Here is a 20,202-nt window from a genome sequence, read left to right as displayed (position 1 = left end):
GTTGAGCTCGTCGTGCCTCTCCTGCATCCATCCTCCTTCAAGTAATTTGTTGTCCAATAGTATTCTAAGAGACGGTACCTGGATCTCTATGGGTAATACTAACTCCATTCTGTAGACCAAAGAAAAGGGGGTTGCCCTGGTAGAAGTTCGAATCGACGTTCGATAGGCTCATAATGCATATGGAAGCTTATCCACCCAATCTTTGTGGTTATCAGCCATCTTTTGCAATATGACTTTGACATTCTTGTTGGCCGCTTCTACTGCTCCATTGGTCTATGGTCTATAAGTCATGGACCGGTGCCTTTGGATACCAAACTTAGTGCAGAACGCGTCCGCCTTTCTCTAGAAATGTACTCCCTAATCAGATATATTTTCTTTGACGAATTTCGCTACCTTCGCAGCTGTCAGGACAGCATAAGACTGTGCCTCTACCCATTTGGTGAAATAGTCTATGGCAACGAGGATGAATTCATGCCCATTGGATGCCTTTGACGTCACTTTTCCTATTATGTCAATGCCCCACATTAAGAATGGCCAGGGAGCATTCAATGAATGAAGCTCTATTTGAGGAATATGGATGATTTTGGTGAATTTCTAACATTTATGATATTTCTTGTCAAACGACACACAATTTGCCTCCATGGTTGTCCAATAATATTCCAATCTAAGGATTTTCTTGACGAGCATCCTGAAATTCATGTGTGGTCCACAAATCCCCTGATGTATCTCCTCCATAATCAACTGAGCCTGTTCTTCGCTCACACATAACAGTTGTATGCCAACGTAAGACCTTTTGTACAGCAGGTCACCTTGGAGCACAAATTGTGTGGCATTCTTTCGCAGCTGCTTCTTTTCACCCATTGTAGAATCTACGGTATACTTTCTTTCCCTAATGAAATTGATGATGGGTGCAAACCAAGCCCTGCCATCAACAGTCAGAGCATTCATCGACTCCTCGTATATTGGTCCGCATCTCTTGTCTACCAAAAATGGACGAATCTAGGTATCTGGTCTGCATTAGACCATCGAAGCCAAAGTGGCTAAGGCGCCTGCAAAAATCTGTAGTTGACCATCAACAAGTATTTGAAGGTGATTTCCTCAAAACTCTTGATCAACCCTTCCAAGTGTTACTGGTAGGGCTTTAGCTTCTCATCTTCGTCTTCCACCTCCCTTGGGTTTGGCAGATCACAATCGATGAATCCCCATGATGTTTTAACTTCTTGATCTCCAATGCCATGGCGGCTTCAAAGCCGTTCACGTAGGCATCATATTCTACAATGTTATTAGTGCATGGGAATTCTAGCCGAAATGTGGATGACACATAGAGATCATCTGGGGTTATCAATAATATTCTTGCCCCGTATCCTCGTTGTTTGGTTGTGCCATCGAAATACAATTGCCACCAGTCTTTACAATCTTCTTCTTCCACACATGCTACACCCTCGTCTGGGAATGAATCCTCCAATGGCCGTGAATCTATCCTGGCTAGGCATGCGGCCAGATAATTCAAGACTACTCGCCCGTTCGAGCCTTTTCCAAACATTAACAAAGAATAGAATTTATCAACCAAATTAATTTAAAAGTTAAAATAAACAGAATTTATTGGTTCAAACAATAAGTTTCATCCCTAAAAACGAAACTGAGAAAAGATTCAATATTTTGAAACCAAAACCAAACTGATTTGTTTCAACTCAATTCGGTTTTAAGCCAGTTACAGTTTTGGTTCTAAATTGCCACCTTTATTTAGAGGCTTCAAATTTGTCACATGGCCAACGAGGCCTCCTAATAGTAAGCTTGAAGGGGACAATGACTAACAGGTGGACTATGAAGCTAACATTGCTTGAAATAGTCGGGTCGAGCATTGTTTACGTCTCAATATGCCCCAGTATTTTAGGACATCTACACTCAACCGATTCTGCTAAAATGGAACAGTGCCTAGGTCAGCTGCGTAGACAATCGAATGTCCATCAAATGGGAGGTAGAAAGGAGGAAATTACATTAGAGAGTGGTGTCGTCCTGGTACGTATTTCACACTGTTGTGGGGTGATGATGGGAAGGGCCAGCCGTAGAGGCCCCAAAGCCTATAATGGCATAATGGTTGGCTTTAACCACAAAACTCAATGGACTTCATAAAACAGTGAAACGCCTTTTGTTTTAAATGCATGGCACAGCCCATACAGCAAGGATTCCTCGTGATGACTGACAGTCCTTACAGCAAGCAGAAGTCCCAACATTCCTTTCCAGAGCCTGACTACCTTTATTGCGTGGAGATATACAACCATGAAAGGTGTTCAGAATGTTTCAGTCCTGTAACAAAGATAGGGTGGATTGGAGACACCCAAAACAAATTTACACCCTTTTATCTTTTCAGCACACAAGAATGTGGGGCTCTAGTGCCTCTGTTTCTATCAAATTTCCATCATAACTTACAGGACAGTAGAAGCTTGCATTTAATTAATTTCACAGGAGATGGATAGAGTATAGCCTTTAAAGTGATACAGTTCTTAAGGAGACTGCAGCGCAGTAATATAATATGGATGACCCGGACTCCTCCCGGAGAGTTGTCTTGTCCCGTCTCCAGCAAATACTGGATCACCTGAAAGCTTAACTTCCCAGTGCACTGAGTAGTTTGAAAGGTTATATGTTCCAGGAGCAAACACACAGACCTTGAGAGGCACTTCAATGGTAGAGATAGGCCCAAGTTCAACTCGGGTAGAACTTGAAGCAGCCCAAACAAAGGGAGCCATCACATCAGATGACACTCCCTTGCCAGATTGGGTCCCAAGGACATCAGAAGTGACTTTAATGTCTTTGCCTAGAGATACATCATGCCATCCTGCTTGATTTTCCGAAGACATTGGATACTGAGCTGCTGCAGCTACATCACTTAATTGGCCATCACTGGATGTGATGTCTACAGTGCTTATCCGAATAGAAACAGCTTCCTCTGATGAGTTGTGAATGGTCACACACAGTCTAATTTCACAGAAAGAAACAGAGAAGTTGTGATGTACGGTCCGTGGCCCATTCATTAGCCACCACACAGGGCTCGTGCTTGCAATACTAGAAAAACGAAAGAAAGGTGAAAGGATGGGTTAATACAAGCATGATTAAATCCAGGATTTATAACCTAAAGCATCCATCATATTACAAATCTTGCCTGCAGTGACATGAATGATGAGAGAATAGTTGCAGGAGATCCGACTGGCCTCCTGGCACATGATCTGCTTGATTTTCGGGCAGCTGAGAGATCAAGATAAAATCAACAGTACCTTGCAGTCCCTATAATACAAAAAATTTAAAAATAAATAAATAATCAAAAAGGGTAACAATATAATGGCAGAGCAATCGACATGGTTTCTGTTCCATAGAGATCAAAAGCTCCCAAATGGATGATGATGAGCATATATTTTGCAAACAAAAGGTTCTGATGTCATGATTCATTTACCGGTCATCATCCATACAACCCAACTTTTGTCAAGAATCTCCATGTCTATTTTCGATGCGTAAAAGCCTGACCACCTACCTCGATGACATGAGCATATTTCCTCACTACAGAATCAGCTTCTCTGATGCAGATAAATCATAACTTTGGGCTTATTTCCGTGGAAATTAACCATGAGCTGGGATATGTGTTGGGCCTTTGGTCCAATGGGTTTTCTTTGTAATAGACTACTTTAATGGGCCTGAAATATGAATTGGAGATATGAATACAGGATCTACTTTATTGTTAATTTTTTTTTTTTTTGAGTTTTTCAGATTTATGTTATTAGTTAGTCTAGCTATAGTACATTTCTTTATTTTAATTGTTATCAAATTGGTTTAGTTAGGTTGAAAAAGGTCTCTATAAGTCCAGCCTTGTTTTAAGTTGCCTTAGTTTATTGTATGCAGAGTTTAGCCAGATAAGACTACCTCAATAACAAGCTATATTGGTTGGAGGAGGTTTAAGCTTAGTCTGAGTCGGTTTTCGAGCCTTTTATATAAGGTTGTTAGAGACTTCATCCCTGCACACAAATTTGATGAATGGAAATTGGCTTTTGCCTTTTGTTTCTGCAAGATTCAAAGCTCTCTGCTGTGGTGATTCCAGAAAAGCTTGGTGGTGATTCCAAGCTGTCGTTTGGTGGGGTGCAAGCCCCGAGGATCAGGTGGGATTCCGAATTCATATCCTTCTTTCTACTTCTCTTCTTCTTCCTTTATTTTATCAGGTCAGTTTCAAAAATTCTTTTCTTCTAGTCAAATTTCAGCTTTTCTATTTGAAGTCATCTTCTTCAAAAACTCTGTTTTCTGTTCTGATTTTTAAAAATCTGATTTCTAATCACTGTTCTGGTTATAATTCAGATATCAATCTACAATTTGATTTTAGTGACTGAATCTCAATTTCCTGCATCAAATTCGGTCACTTGTTCTACTTGTGGATTTCCTGATTAGAATAGGAGTTCTGCTTAATTGAATCTGATTTGAATAGGTGATTCTGGTTTCTAGTATTGACTTTTATTACTTGCTGAATTCATTCTAAAATCTGTCTTTTAAACTGTGTTCTGATATGTAAAACCCTGACCATCTATTCTGCAGCTCTTGAATTTTCCTACTCCCAATAGGATTCTCTCATAACTTGAGAACTGCCCTTTGGATGTAAATCACATTTTATTCAATGTTCCAGGAAGCTAATCTAATCCTAGGATTCTGGGCTGAAAAAATTCTTCACTTGCCCTTGTCTATCACCGCATTCAGGCATCGACACGACGTATCGCTTACGGGAGACACCATAGTAAAATGAGGACAGAAAGACATGAGATCAAGAGAAAGGAGATCATAAAACAAAAGGATCCATGCAAAAGGTGATTGGTAGAATATATTAAAGTGTCGGCTGCCGAACTGACGCACCACTATATGAAAATATATATATATACGAGAAGTAAATACAAAAGGATAGGAAGGATGGGACACACTGAATGCATTAAAAGACACTCTCAAAAAGGTTCATAATCAAGCAAAGCAAGGCATACCGATGGTAAAGTAGAGCTTAAAACTAAACAATACTGATGATAAAGTAGACAAGTGGCTCAGATTAGCGTCAATATGAGGGGCAGGTAGTAGAACCTCATACATACAAATGGTATCAAGGCTACAGAAGATCAGGCCAAACAAAGATGAAAAAGCAAGATTTAATAAACAAACAGGAATATAACGGGTTCACGCATGTTACACTAGTGCTTAACAGGGAACAACACACTAGCAAGCAAAAATTTAATAGGGGGGGGGGGGTATAGAGGGTGTCCCTTACGATACAGCGGCTCCGAGAACCATGGCCAAGGATAACTCAGTCGAGGATGCGGCGTGATGCAGAACCGTGCACTGCACTACTGTAGTAATCCTGATCAATTTTTTTTTTACTTGTGCGGTAGGTTGCTGGGTTTGGGTTTCTTTGATCAGGATAGGGTCAAGACTCAAGAGGTGGGGTATGGTACGGATGGGTGTGGGGGAGAGAGAGAGAGAGAGAGAGTCGGGAGTAGGTAAAGGGAGACAGGGATGAGAAGCAAACTAAGGGGGGTTGGGGGTTGGGGCTTGGGTGCAGTAAAGTGCTCAGGGAGAGAGTCATTGAGAAGAGAGAGCGAGAGAGCGAGAGAGCGTCGTTGAGTAGAGAGAGCAAGAAAGAGCCATTGAGAAGAGAATAAGACAGGAACAGGGTGAGAGTCAGGGATGAGGGTTGGGACAGGGGGTGATAGCAAAGGGGTTAGGACTTGATCGAGAACCAGGAGGGTAGGGGGAAAATATATGGGCAGTGGGTGGGGTTGGATAGATCGTGGAGAGAGATTCGAGGGTGGGGGCAAGGGGGTGAGCCGGTGAGTTACCTATACGGTTTCAGATTTCGTAACTCACACTCAAATGAAGGACTCAACAAAGGATCGATCTCTTTTTTGTATCCACACCAAGCTCAGTATCTCAACAGTTCGATCAATCTTCCTGTAGCTAGGGTTTGCCACCGGGCACCAGCATACTGTTGGATATGTATGTCCATCCAACCCGGTTTATTGTGTATTGAACCTTTTATACATTTTGGTTTAATATTATCACATGCGATATAAACTTTTTGAGCAACGCATGTCTGTAAGTTTATACTTATACTTAAAATGGTAGTCACGACTAGGGTTTGGGCTAGACACCCTTATCATATGGTCGTTGCATTGGTATGCCTAGACATGGTGATGTCCGGATACAAATGCGAGTACACATATTGGTGTGTATTGGCGAAGAATCTACTTGTGTCGATTTCCTCATGTATTACTGTCGGATTTAGGTTTGGGATAGACATGTGTCACCGAGACCCAGTACCTGAGAGGGCCTTGTCACCATGGTTTAAAGTATCAACCGATATGATACGGACCGATACGTATCGGTATCAGTCGATACCGATACGTCTCCTTTTTTTAAAAAAAAATAAACTGTCTTGAATTGTATCGAAATGTATCGACCGATACGGGCTAATACGATACGTATCGATACCATCGATACGTCCAGTAAAGGAGTTTGTGGGTGGTTTAATACGTATCGATACATATCAATACGTATTGGCCGATACGGCTCGATACATACCGATATGTATCGATACATACCGATACCATCGATAAATTCCATAAAAAAACCATTTTCACTCACAGACTGGATACAACTCCTAATCTAACGAAAAAATGAAGGAAAACTCTCAGCCAAGAGTCTAAAATCTTGCATTTAATCTTGTTTTTTCACACTTTTAAACTAAAAAACGAATCAAGGGGTACTACAACATCATCCTTTGCATCATTCAATACTCTTTATAGCTATAGTCGATTACAACATGTAAGAAACCTCATCTTTTATAACAATTTCAATTTAATGCACTTGTTTGGTTAGACATTATTCACCATTTTAGTGTTTATGCATGACACTTATTATATATTGCTTATTTATATTGTTTTTTGTTCTAGAAGTGTATTTCCATGTGTATCTTAACCATTTCTATGCGTATCTATATTGTTCGATACGTATCTCCGAAATGATACGATATGATACGATACGTCTCTTAAAATCACCCGACCGATACGATACCCGATACCGATACTTTAAACCTTGCTTGTCACTACAAAGCGTAAACGAATTCTTTGGTTCATCAATGATTACAGTTCAAGAGAACTGAAGCCGGTATTCTAGGAATGCGCAAACATTTTGTGAGTGAAAGAGTTACTCAACATGGTCTCCACTGTCCGAACATGAAGGATGGTTTGTCTGTGGATGGTCGGATGAGAATCATGATCCTATACTGTTTTAGAAATGGTTTGCAAAACTTATTTTCACATAAAATGAAATATGTTTTTGATTAAAGAATTTAATCGTGTTTTGCGGATTCCGTACATAGACATTCTAATATGGACATGTACAATATAATGGGGTTAGGCAGTATTGAGATACATGCCCTAGATTCCATAACGATGATGTTGTTTAGTAAAGGGTTGGAGCGTAATAAGTTGTTATTATGCGAGGGTATTTCTTGGATTTGTTAATTAATAATTAATTTATTTAATCTTAAATGGGTGTGATGCAATTATTTAGAAGCTCATTAAAGATTAAATTTATTAATTGTTTAAATTCCCTTTTAGATTCTGCTTCTTCACCAATTAGAAGCCCATCAAGAAAGCCCATTAGGTTTCAAGTCAAATTTAAGAGGAGAGAATCAAGATTCTCACTAGGAATTGGCATAGGGCTCTTTAGAACCCCATCTATATAAACCAAGGTGAGAGGAGTGCTTGGCCGAATTTCCTGCCCTCTCCCCCTCCACATGATGTTCTCTGACCCTCTCTTCTTTGCCTTGCTTTTGAGTAGTGAGCTGTTTTAGGGTTTTGTAAACCCTGGTTGCTTGAAAGATTGGATCTTTCCTGTTGGAGAAGCTGGTTGTTTGACTAGGGAATCTCTGACTGCATCAAGAAGGTCCAAGAAAGTGTTTTCTTGAAGTGCTCATTGGGAAAAGAACCATTATCTGGAGGAGGAGCAACACTTGAGGCTCTCCAAGTTAGCAAAATCTTAATGTTTTTATTTATGCATTGAGTTTCTTTTATTTGATATTCATGGGATGCAAAAGAACACCCGAATCGATCTCTTTCTGATGCGCATTGGGGTATGGGATTGTTTCCTTTTTCCATGGGATGGAAAAAGAGGTTCTTTCTCTTCTTGTTTTTTGCCCTAATTCTTATGGGATACAAAAAGAGATCACTAGAACAATTTTTTATTTGTACCATAAATTTCCTATGATTGAGTTCTCATGGGCAACCATGGAGATGATCCCATGATTACCTAACACATACATCTGTTGTTGAGGCTGCTACAGAGGCCCCCAACAGAGAATTAAAAGATCTACGATTTACGCTGAGGGTACCTGCACCTTCACCTTCAAATAGTGACCAGGAAGACGTTGATGAGGTGTCAATAGTGATTGAGAGAGAGGGTTTAAGGCACTCTCTACCACTAATGAAAAAACTAAATAAATATACTAAAACAGAAAATAGCCACTTCTACCACTAATTGGCCTTTTAAAACTAAAACATAAAATTACTAGATAAATCCAAATAATAAAAACTAGAATAAATAAATAAACTAAAATATCCTACTGGACCCAAGAACCAATCAGACCCGGTTCATGTCCATCGGGGTTCCCCAAAGGGTTTGGGCCGGTCCATGGAAGGGCTCTTACATCACACTGAGTTCATCTATATGATGTTTCTTAACTTGCCAACATTTCGCATCATACACCATAGTTGGTCGTATGACTCCCATTAAATTTTCCTTCAAAGGAATATGTCAGTCTCACAATACTCTGGACACACCGCTCTACTTCATCCATCCTATTTTAATTCTCTGTGTAACATCATCCTCTTTCTCAAATGAACAACTTAGACTTTTGTGTATCTTGTACTTCATATAATAAGATATATTTTCAATTTAATGCTCAAAATAGATAATAAAAATATAATATGGCAGATTATGAGGGAAGGCACACAGGATCTATTATTTTATTATTTTCATTTTTTCTCTTTTTTAAGTCACCAAAAAATATATATTCTTAGCATATGCATCTTTTCTCATATTATTTGCGTTATATACTATATCTTACAGTATATAATAAGCAAAGTGTAGCAGAGATGAGGATGTTAAGATGGATGTGTGGAAAAACAAGGAAGGATAAAGCACGGAATGAACTTATTAGATCGGACTTGGGAGTAGCCCCAATCAATGACAAATTACAAGAGACTCGTTTAACGTGGTATGGTCATATTCAACGGAGACCTAGTGACGCCCCAATGAGGAGGAGTAATATGATCCCGATTGAAGGAGCTAAAAGAGCTAGGGGCAGACCTAAAATATGACCATAGGAGAAGGGGTGAAGAAGGACATGTATAGGTTAGGCTTGTTACAAGTATGACCACGGAGAGAGCCTACTGGAGATCAAGGATCCATGTCGCAGACCCCATTTAGCTGAGATTTTCCTGATGGATTGGACTATGCCTCTTTCCTCCTCTTACTATCCTTTTCCTTTTTCATCTCTCTTTTCCCATCTTTTTTTTCGGTTAAATCTATGTTTTCATATTATTTTTTTTTTGGTTTTTGGATCCATGTAGCCGACCCCATTAAGTTGGGATAAGGCTGAGTTTGTTGTTGTACTATATCTTACAGTAGTTACATAAATATAATTGACAAATTCTGTGGACAAACTCTTACAAAGGAATTATGGATGTGCATACAATGATACAATCAAATCAAGATGTTATTAATCTCTAAATTAGAATCCCCATAATTTCACCGGAAAATTTGACATTTCCACATAATTTCCCCCAATTTCCTCATTTTTATAAGATTTTCTGCAGATTCTGGTGTTCTCATACAAGGTTTATCCTATTCAACGAAATTTCGAATGTTGGCACCTTCTACAAGGTTTTTCCCTTTGTTCCCCCTTCTAAGAAACTGAAGCTCCTTCAGTGATTGGTACTTTTCCTGACCTACAAAGCTTTGCCTCATCACTTGATTCAGATAGGTTGAAACCTGGTGTTAGTTGGGTTCTTCACCCCCCCCCCCCTCTACAAAACATTTGGGACAAGGCTTGGCAATGTCGGTGATGATATGTGTCATTCATTAAACTTTTTATTCATATCATATGATAAGCATAAGGACCTTTTTATTCATATTACATGATATGCATAAGGAACCAGCCAACCTGAATTGACGTTATCTGGTGCAATCGTTCATAATGGTGGAAATCTGCCAAAGGTGAACTGAATACATTAAACAATGCTTTGTTGCTGCCTTGAGGACCCAATCTTACATCACGTCCTTGGAGAAGACTATGAGAAGAGGCGGAGCCTTCAAAAGATGATGATTTCCTACAATTCTGAAGGACAAACAATTTAGTGAAGTTGAAGAAAGTAATAGAAAAATCAGAAGGTAAAGAATACTAGTTTGATCCTCTGAGGTGCAATTAGTAATTTTTTTTTTCAGCTGCAATTAGTAATTACTGAATGATAAATGCAATATAGGGAAGGTTCCCTAATGTTTAACTAGCTAGTAACTAGGTGAGAATAATAGGTCTGCCCAACTCATAAAGAAGTGTCGAAGAAACAAATGTACTTGGATCACCTTAAGCTTAAAGAAACAAGATAATGCTTGACCAGCAATTAGCAGTTGCAAGGGACAAATGACTCCACCAGGCTGCAGTGGTGAAATCTCCCAATGGTATCCAACAGATGACAACTGATGAAGCTGGAAACTCTCTTGACTGGTCCTGTTGACAACATCCATGCGCACAAGGAACTCTTGCAAGTTTGATGGACATGGGCTGATTTGGAATGACAAATCCAATGATGGTAGTACCTATTAAAGCACAAAACCATTCCAGTGGTTACTGAACGAAGTTCCAGCCAACAGGTTTGTACAAAAAGTATATGTAAATAGCAAGTAAATGAAACAGCAAGATAATACTGAAGTTCCTTCAACATCAAAAGCAATTAGACAATGATCATCAATCTATGCTACAAAGTAAATGGTCCCATTTAGTCATGTAGGGTTGGGTATCAGATGGCTGCCCAAAAACTCAAGTTCCTTGGAGGTGGTGCGTGACGTGCGTCTGGTTTGAACAGCTTGATCCTTGTGCGATCAAGCAAACATCTTGTTCTCTTGTTAGCCAAGATCCACCAACTTATTGGCAGCTGCCACAGCATGAGAAGGGGTAGAGAGAGAAGTGCTGTATCCCATCCAATTGCATGATCAGAGCAGAATGTATTGGGGAAGGGTGTTTTGAGGTGTGGGCTTTCTTTAATACATAATAATTTGCATACCTTGCACAGTTCTTTCTGTCCATGTGACCAATTTTGCTATTTAATCAGAAAAGGGAGGAGGGGAGGGAATAATTCTGAACAAGCACTGTAAGTTCACCATTAGCCTTGTAAAGTTGAAATACCAATGTCTGATTCAGAAACTACAGGACCATGGTTGACAATCCCAATTTTTCCCCTCCCCCTTCTAATCAAAGAAAAGATTGTATTAAGGAAATAATAGAATGAGTATAAATGACCCTTCTAATCAATGAAAAGATTGTATTAAGGAAATAATAGAATGCTCTCTCTCTCTCTCTGACCCTTCTAATCAATGAAAAGATTGTATTAAGGAAATAATAGAATGCACCGTCAGCCCAGCCAGAACCACTGCCAACTTCTGCCGCCCCTTCCTCTTCCTCTCGGTTGCGGTTGCGACTCCGGCTGCTGCCCGTTCTTCTCTTTGCCCATGGTGGTGAGTTATCTCCCACCAAGGGACGTTACCTCGATCAGCATATTTTAAATCCCTCTTTGTTGGGATTGTTTGATGTGTTTCTCTCCGGATTCCTTGGAAAGTTGATGTTTTGTTGAAGCTTTCCCTGACCAGCAACTATGACTGATTCTGAGATCTCCACTGCATCTATTGGACACGAAGGGGCTACTCAGCGTGATTTCCTTCCGTTCCCTGCAATCTCCATTAAATTAAAAGGGAGCGATTATTTGATGTGGTCGCGATCCTGGTTTCTAGCCATTAGTTCCTATGGTCTCTCTGGTTATATCACAGGAACATTGGTTAAGCCTACCAATGCTGGTCCTGCCAAAGATAAATGGATGACTTCTAATTTTCTCATGATGTCTTACCTCATCAACTCCATGGATCATGAAATTGCTGGGGTTTATCTTCTTCTTGATACCGCTTCCAAAATTTGAAAGACAGCCAAGGATACTTATTCCCAGGTTGGTAATGCTGCCCAATGCTATGAACTTCGCCAAAAGATACATGGTACCAAGCAATTGGAATTATCTCTTTCACAATATTATTCCAAGCTTTGTAGCATGTGGCAACAGTTGGATGCTTATGGGTCATTTACTGCTACCTGCAATGTTGATGCTACTGCTTTCAAGAAATGAGAAGATGGTCTTTGTATATTCGATTTTCTTGTTGGCCTCAATATTGAGTTTGACCAGAACCGGGCTCATGTCCTGAATTACGATCCTCTCCCTACTCTTGAGCAGGCCTATGCCATGGTCCAATCTAAGGAGAGATGTCGTAATGCCATGGTTCACCCAATTACTCAGGAACGCTCAACACTGTTCTCTAGCCAATAGAGTTCATCCCGTGGGGATTCTTCCTGCGTTACTGGTAGGGATGTAAACGGATCGGATACAGATCAGATGTGATTGGATCCGAATATTCCCTGCCTAGATACAGATGCGAATTGAATTCGGATTTTCGACTATCCGTTTACAACTCTGACTTGTGTAACCCAGACCTTCCATGCCACAAAAATCACACTTCTCAGGCTTCTCTCCCCTGAATCTTCGGCATCAGCTTCGGCCGAACTGCATAGGTGGCATCGTCGTCTAGGCCACCCTTCACTAGGAGTTTTATCTACTTTATTTACCAGTTTGGTTAAGAGTTGTAATCAAAACCACTTTTTTTGTGATGCGTGCATTTTTGCCAAGCAAACTAGAGCCGTTTATCTATTCAGATAGTAGAAGTTTAATTCCATTTGGTTTAATTCATTCTGATGCGTGGGGTCCTGGCCATTGTGTTTTTGCATCTGGTTACCGGTGGTTTGTCACCTTTATTGATTGCTTAGTCGTACTACTTGGGTTTACCTCATGCACCAAAAGAGTGATGTTTTCACCTGCTTCCTATTGTTTCACAAAATGATTCAAACTCAGTTTGATGCTCAGAGAAAAAAAAATTCAGACAGACAATGGGAAGGAATACATGGAAGGCCCCTTTCAAACCTACTTGTCTTCTCATGGGATAAAACACCAGACCTCTTGTGCGGGTACTGCAGCCTAGAATGGTGTAGCTGAACGAAAGAATCGTCACCTCTTGGAAGTGGCCAAATCTCTTATGTTCACAATGGCAGTTCCTCCTCATTTTTGGGTGATGTTGTGCTTTCTATTGCCTATCTTATAAATCGGCTGCCTTCCTTACGGAAGAACCTTTACATAAAGGAGAGCGATAGGCCGGTTTGAAGAGCAAGCTTGAAAATGGAGAGGTCATTCATTCATAGTAGAAAAAGCGCTCACTCAATCGGCTGCCTTCTTAAGTGCTAGCAGCTCATTGCCCTCTCGATGTTCTATTGGGCTCTTGTTGGAATATGTACACCAAAATACCGTGGGGGTATTCTGGTCATTTTAGGGGTTTATTTGTTATGTTATTAGATATAGCCTTCTTCTCTTATAGAGTCGGCTAGTGTAGGGGCATTTCTGTCCCCTTTGTAATTTTCTCTTTATTATAAATAAAGAGCTTGCCTGATCGATTTGATCACTCAAGCATTACAACCTATTCTTCTTCCATCTTTTGTTCTCTTTTTTCTTCTCTCTATAGTTATTGGTTATAGGTCCTAGGTTTTCTACATGGTATCAGAGCTAGGCAACCAGTGACTGATTCTCTACAAGATTGTCGTTTTGAGAGTCATTTAGGGTTTCTGGTTTGAAGAAAGAAACCCTAGTTCATCGAAGAAGAAGAAGTACGGTTTCGTACATTGAGTTGCTGATTTGATTTGCTACAGGTGCTTTGTTTTGTAAACTATTACTGATCGAAGGAAGTGTTGCACGGTTTGAGGGCTCTTGTCGATCGTTTGCTGCCTTTGTTTGAGAGTCGTAACTCTCTTTGTTCTCCATATTGGTTAACGGTCGGGGGGATGCAGAAAACCCCAAATCATGGTCTCACTGCCGCTGATTTGAGAGTTGTGTTTCGCTGTGCTCTGTTTATGTGGTTAGATTGCTTGCTATTGGAGTCGATTGTTGAAGACAAGTAGTCATTTGTGCTTCTATCAATTTTCTGAATAAGGTTCGATTCATCAATTGTCGCTGCTGCTGTTTACTTCGATTGCTATCGAAGGTTTACTTGTAGAATCAAATTTTGGTTTGTTGCTGTTCTTCTATTGCTTGCTGCCTAGTTGAATCGATCCCTGGTTCTTGTTTTCCTCTTGTGACTGGTTCTTGGAATTGGTTGAAGAGAGGTTGAAGATGCATCTTTTGTTCTGCCTCCCCCTTTCCCTGGTTTCAGATCTGAGTTACAGCTGGGGAAGAAAGATGGCTGCCATGTCGCAATTCCCTTTTCTTCAGGTTTCGTTGGTCCCTTGATTACTGCCCCTGTTTTGGGTTTGAGGATGAAGACGTTATTTACTTGTTGTATGGACTTCTTCCTCACATTTCCTTTTCCTTTTAAGTTTTAACTTATTAGGTATTTAATGCTACTACCTTACCTTTTATTATTACCCATCCCTCTCATGTTATTTACATCTTGCCATTAAGAGTTTGTTCCATCCAAGTGTGTCCCCCATCTATAAATATTAATTCCCTATATATCCTTCGGTTTTGTTTCTTCCAAGTTTGCCCTTATTAAATATTTGTTAACCCACTTGTGTCCATTCCCCAATTTGACTACCTAATTTGACTACCTAATTGAGCCTTGAAAATTAGGTATTTATCCATAACACCTTTGGAAATTTTTGATAAATTGCCATTTTGCCATTTTTTTTTCTTTTTAATTACCTATAGCACCTTTGGAAAATTCTGAAAAATTACACTTTTTGCCATTTTCCTTTACTTCATCTCCATTATTTGTCCTCGTGTACTACTACACGTGAGGGGGAGATTGTGTACAATTCCATTGCAGAACTTGCAGAAACTTGCAGACATTGCAAAACATTTGTGCAAAGCATTGAAGACCAGTTTTTCCACCATTGCCATTGGGTATCTTTTATTATTGGGTTGAATTTACCGTGAGGGGAAGATTGAAGTATTGAAAATATTTTGGAATCTTATTTGGTTGCCTATTTGAGAATCTACAGTTGGGTTGATTCAGGTTTTTCCGATGTTTGCTGTCCTATTTGTTTATCTTCAAGATTCTATGTCACTGTGGCGATCCGAGATTCATCACTGGATAGCTATTGAAGATCGTTGAAAGCTGCCTTTTTTGGAAGATTGTGTTCTGCCTTTATTGAGGTCGGTGGTTCTCTCTATTTGGAAGAACGATTATTCTCAGGCTTTGCAGAACAAATCTGTCCCGGTTTGCTAATCAAGACTATCTGTGTTTTGAAGATCAATTATCTCTAGTTCTTGAAGATTTGTTATAACAAAGATTATTTGGGAGCTTCATCCATCCTCCAGTGCGTCAAGCTGGACTCTGCTACAATTCTGTTTCTTCCTATTTTGTTCAAGTTGGGCATTAGTGCTTTATATGTGCCAACTTGAGGAGGAGTGTTGGCATTTATTTTTTTCTTATTAGTTCAAGGTGGAGCTTCCTTTTGATATATGTATACTCCAGCTTGAGGGGGAGTGTTGGAATATGTACACCAGAATACCGTGGGGGTATTCTGGTCCTTTTAGGGGTTTATTTGTTATGTTATTAGGTATAGCCTGCTTCTTTTATAGAGTCGGCTAGTGTAGGGGTATTTCTGTCCCCTTTGTAATTTTCTCTTCATTATAAATAAAGAGCTTGCCTGATCAATTTGATCACTCACATAGTTGTCAAGGCGTCGCCTTGGCATCGAAGCGGGAATTCATATGATAAGCGATGGTACGCTTTATGAGAGTCACGAAAGGCGGGAGCCTTGACCAACTAGGCGTCGCCAAGGCAGTTAAAGCGACGCCTTGGTGCGCCATGTGGTCAAGTCGGCCACCTCTCTTGTGTGGGTTTTTTTTTTTTCATGCATTATTCCTTTATTCTGTTTCTTATTTTTTATTTGTTGATGTACAAGTATTTCATGTAATGCTGCTACATGGGATCATACAAAACTGAAATCCCTAAAAGCTAAAAACCAAAAACTTCTCAAAAAGTAAACAACCCTCGATCAATTTTTCTCTCTGCGAAGTCTAAGACTCTGCGACTCTGAGCAAACGAAGGCGGCAAAGCTTCTTCCTAGTTCCTCTTTTCCGGCACTGCTATTCTGGAAACTAGACTCAGACGAAGTCACGAAGGCCGCAATGCTTCCTCCTAGTTCCTATCTTTCCGTCTCCGGCAAGGTGAGTAGTTATTAGCCCCTACACCATAGTCGTCTTCTTCTTCTACTCTGTTTTTTTTTCTTTTTTTTGGTATCGCCTGCTGCTGCTTCTCTTTTTTCTTTTTTGCTTGGATAGCTGCTCTGCTTCTTCTGCTTCTTCTTCTCTTTAACGCACTAATCTGCTGCTGCTTCTCTAGTTTTGTTTTTTTTTTGCTTGAATGCTTGGTTAACTGCTCTTCTTCTTCTCTGTAGTTTGTAACGCATGCTGCTGCTGACTGCTACTTCTCTTTTTCGTTTGTGCTTGGGCTCTGCTTCTTCTTCTCTTTAACGCATTAACCTGCTGCTGCTTCTCTGTTTTTTTTGCTTGCATGCTTGATTTACTGCTGCCTGCTTCTTCTCTGTTTTTTTTTTTAATTACTGCTTCTTCTCTGTTCTTTTTTTTTTTTTTTTTTTTTTTTTTTTTTGCTTGGTTAATGACTTAATGCTGCCTGCTTCTTCTCTGTAACGCACTGCTGCTTCTTCTCTGTTTTTTTTTTTTAACTTCTTATTCTTCTTCTTCTTTGCCTCCTGCTGCTGCTGCTTCTTCTCTGTTTTATTTGTAATGGAATAATGGTGAATCAGTGAATGAATCACTGAATTATGATCACTAATGGGATTATACATCTACATCTGTAATCTTTTTTTTTTTTTTTTGGGTAATGAAATTCTTTATAGTTTATTAGTTTATGTACATTATGAGGTCTGATTATTCTGAATTTTTATGTATCATGGATTTTTCATTTTGAAGACTTGAGGTGGCTTAAATTTAATTTTTAATGATATAAGGTATGATACTATGATCCATCATGCCATCATGTATTGAGTATTTATTTTTTTTTGGGGGGGGGAACTAACACTATACCGCCTTTACCGCTTAGGCGGCCGCTTTACCGCCTAAGCGCATAGACAAGCCTCCACCACCTTGGACCGCCATGACAACTATGATTACTCAAGCATTACAATCTATTCTTCTTCCATCTTCTGTTCTCTCTTTTCTTCTCTCTAAAGTTACTGGTTATAGGTCCTAGATTTTCTACAGCTCTTCTTCATTTGTGGTACCTCGAAAGGTATTTGGCTGTCATGTTCACTCCCAATCATCATCTTCATGGAAAGTTTGATTCCAAGGGTCTTCGCTGCATTTTTTTTGGGCTACTTTGCTACCCAGAATGGATATAAGTGTTATCACCTACCTACATGGAAGTTATTTGTCACCATGGATGTTATTTTTAGCGAGTTTGAGACTTATTCCCTACCCATGGAGCTCTTCAAAGGGAGTCTGTAAGTGAAGAGGTGTCTCTCATTGCGCCATCGCATGTGTACGCACCTACAGTGGAAGACCCATCCATAAAACTTGAGGATGGTATAACAGGACAAGAATAGGAGCAGCCTTTGATCCAGGGGGAGCCGGACAAGCCTGACACCTTGAAGACTTTTTCTCGAGGAACATGGCATAAAAAAACCATCACCATTGCTCCTACTCAATCGGCACTACCTATTCCAAGTTCTCCTTCTGGTAAGTCTGCTTCTGATCCTAGTCTTGACTTACCAATTGCTATTCGTAAGCCAAAAAGAAACTGTACTCAACATCCCATCTCTAATGATGTATCATATAATTCTCTTTCTCCCTCTTTCCATGCCTTTGTTTACTCTTTGTCCTCTGTCTCTATTCGTAACACCTGGTAGGAGGCAAAAGCTAATTCGAAGTGGAAAGAAGCAATGAATGAAGAAATGAGCGCCCTGGGAAAAATAACACTTGGGAGTTGGTAACACTTCCTCCAGGAAAGAAACCCGTAGGTCACAAATGGGTTTTTGCTATTAAATAGAAGGCTGATGGATCAATAGAAAGATACAAGGCTAGGTTGGTTGCTAGAGGCTTTACCCAAACCAATGGGATTGATTATCAAGAAACATTTGCCCCAATAGCAAAAATGAATACGGTTAGGGTAATTATTTCCTGTGCTGTCAACCAAGGATGGGATCTTCAACAACTTGACGTAAAAAACTGCTTTTCTCCATGGCGAGCTAGAAGAAGAATACATGAGGATTCCTCCTGGTTTTTCTGCCCCAGAGACACAGGGAAAGGTGTGTCATCCGAAGAAAGCTTTATATGGCCTAAAATAGTCCCTGAGAGCATAGTTTGATCGTTTCCATAGAGCCATGGTTCTATTGGGTACAAACAGAGCAATGTTGATCATATCTTGTTAATCAAGAAGATTGGCCAGCATATTACAATATTTGATTGTCTATGTGGATGACATAGTAATCACTGGGAGTGATGTTGAAGAAATAGGCAAACTTATTTTGGGGACAAAATTTGAAATAAAAGACCTGGTGAAGCTTAGATATTTTATTGGGATCGAAGTTGCTAATTCAGCTCAAGGCATCTCTATTTCTCAAAGAAAGTATACACTTGATTTGCTGACTGATACTGGACTGTTGGGATGTAAGCCTGCTGATACACCATTGGAACTGAATACTCATTTAAAGAGTAAAGATGGAGATCCAGTGGATAAGGGCAGTTATCAACGATTGGTTGTGCGTCTAATATACCTATCCCACACATGGCCAGATATAGCTTTTGCAATGAGTGTAGTTGGCCAATATATGCATGATCCTTATTCTACTCATGTAAAGACAGCATATAAGATCTTGAGATATTTGAAGTCTTCTCCTAGAAAGGGCATACTTTTTTCTCCACAAACATCTTCGAGTTGAGGCATTCACTAATGATGACTGGGCAAGGTCCAGATGACAGAAGATCGACATCAGGCTATTGCACTATTGTTGGAGGTAACTTGGTCACTTGGTGAAGCAAGAAGCAAGTTGTTGCTGCTCGATCCAATGCTGAAGCAGAGCTTCGGGCTATGGCCCATGGAATATGCAAACTCCGCTGGCTCCAAGGACTTCTTCAAGACTTATGTGTTGTTGTTGATCTGCCTATGTGCCTTTATTGTGACAGTAAATCAACAATAAGTATTGCACATAATCCAGTTCAACATGATCGCAAAAAGCATGTTGAGATTCATGATCACTTCATCAAGGAGAAGTTAGAACGACGAGTCATTTGTGTTTCTTTTATCCTGTCTAGTGAGCAGTTAGCTGATATTTCTCACCAAGGAATTAGTAGTAAGAGTTTTTGTTCTATATTTAGCAAGTTGGGCATGTTTGATATTTATGCACCAACCTGAGGGGGAGTGTTGTAATATGGGTTCAAGGGTATTTTTGTCCTAGGGGTACTTTAGTCCTTGTACCTATTCTAGACTATTCCTACACTCATTACAACTAAAGTGGGGCTGTGATCATATGGTCACAAGCCATTATTCATATTTCCCACACCTTCATACATGAGAGAGTATTTAGAAAAATTACAAATAATCAGTAGTCTGGGTTTCCAGGATATGCTTAGTTATTCGGGTACTTCTATATACTCAATTCAAACACTTATCCAAATAACTCTGGTGGGATACACATCCTGTTTACCATTGAACTCTATTTAAAGTTATATCTGTCGTTCATTTAAGCCATCCACGCTTTTCTCAACACATCACCCCAGGGCATTTTCAGTCTACTGTCTACCCCTTAATCTTTTAGCAACTCGGATCTGGAATGAAATTTGAAAAGGGCTCTCACTAATTTAA

General features: G+C 39.8%; 1 protein-coding gene across 2 annotated transcripts in view; it reads right to left on the bottom strand.

The window, feature by feature from the left end:
• Positions 1 to 2,431: 2,431 nt before the first annotated feature.
• LOC122661608 (trafficking protein particle complex subunit 8) overlaps positions 2,432 to 20,202 on the bottom strand; it is a 92,640-nt gene continuing 74,869 nt past the window's right edge. For both annotated transcript variants that reach the window (XM_043857061.1, XM_043857062.1), the window contains exons 25-28: positions 10,660 to 10,893; positions 10,241 to 10,414; positions 3,161 to 3,282; positions 2,432 to 3,063 (exon numbers count right to left, since the gene is read on the bottom strand). In XM_043857061.1, the coding sequence (XP_043712996.1) occupies positions 2,505 to 3,063; positions 3,161 to 3,282; positions 10,241 to 10,414; positions 10,660 to 10,893 (1,089 nt within the window). In that variant the 3' untranslated portion in view covers positions 2,432 to 2,504. The remainder of the gene's footprint in view (positions 3,064 to 3,160; positions 3,283 to 10,240; positions 10,415 to 10,659; positions 10,894 to 20,202) is intronic.

This window comes from Telopea speciosissima, chromosome 5, assembly GCF_018873765.1.
Source record: "Telopea speciosissima isolate NSW1024214 ecotype Mountain lineage chromosome 5, Tspe_v1, whole genome shotgun sequence".
NCBI classification, from domain to species: domain Eukaryota; kingdom Viridiplantae; phylum Streptophyta; class Magnoliopsida; order Proteales; family Proteaceae; genus Telopea; species Telopea speciosissima.
This window is presented reverse-complemented; position numbering and strand designations above follow the sequence as displayed.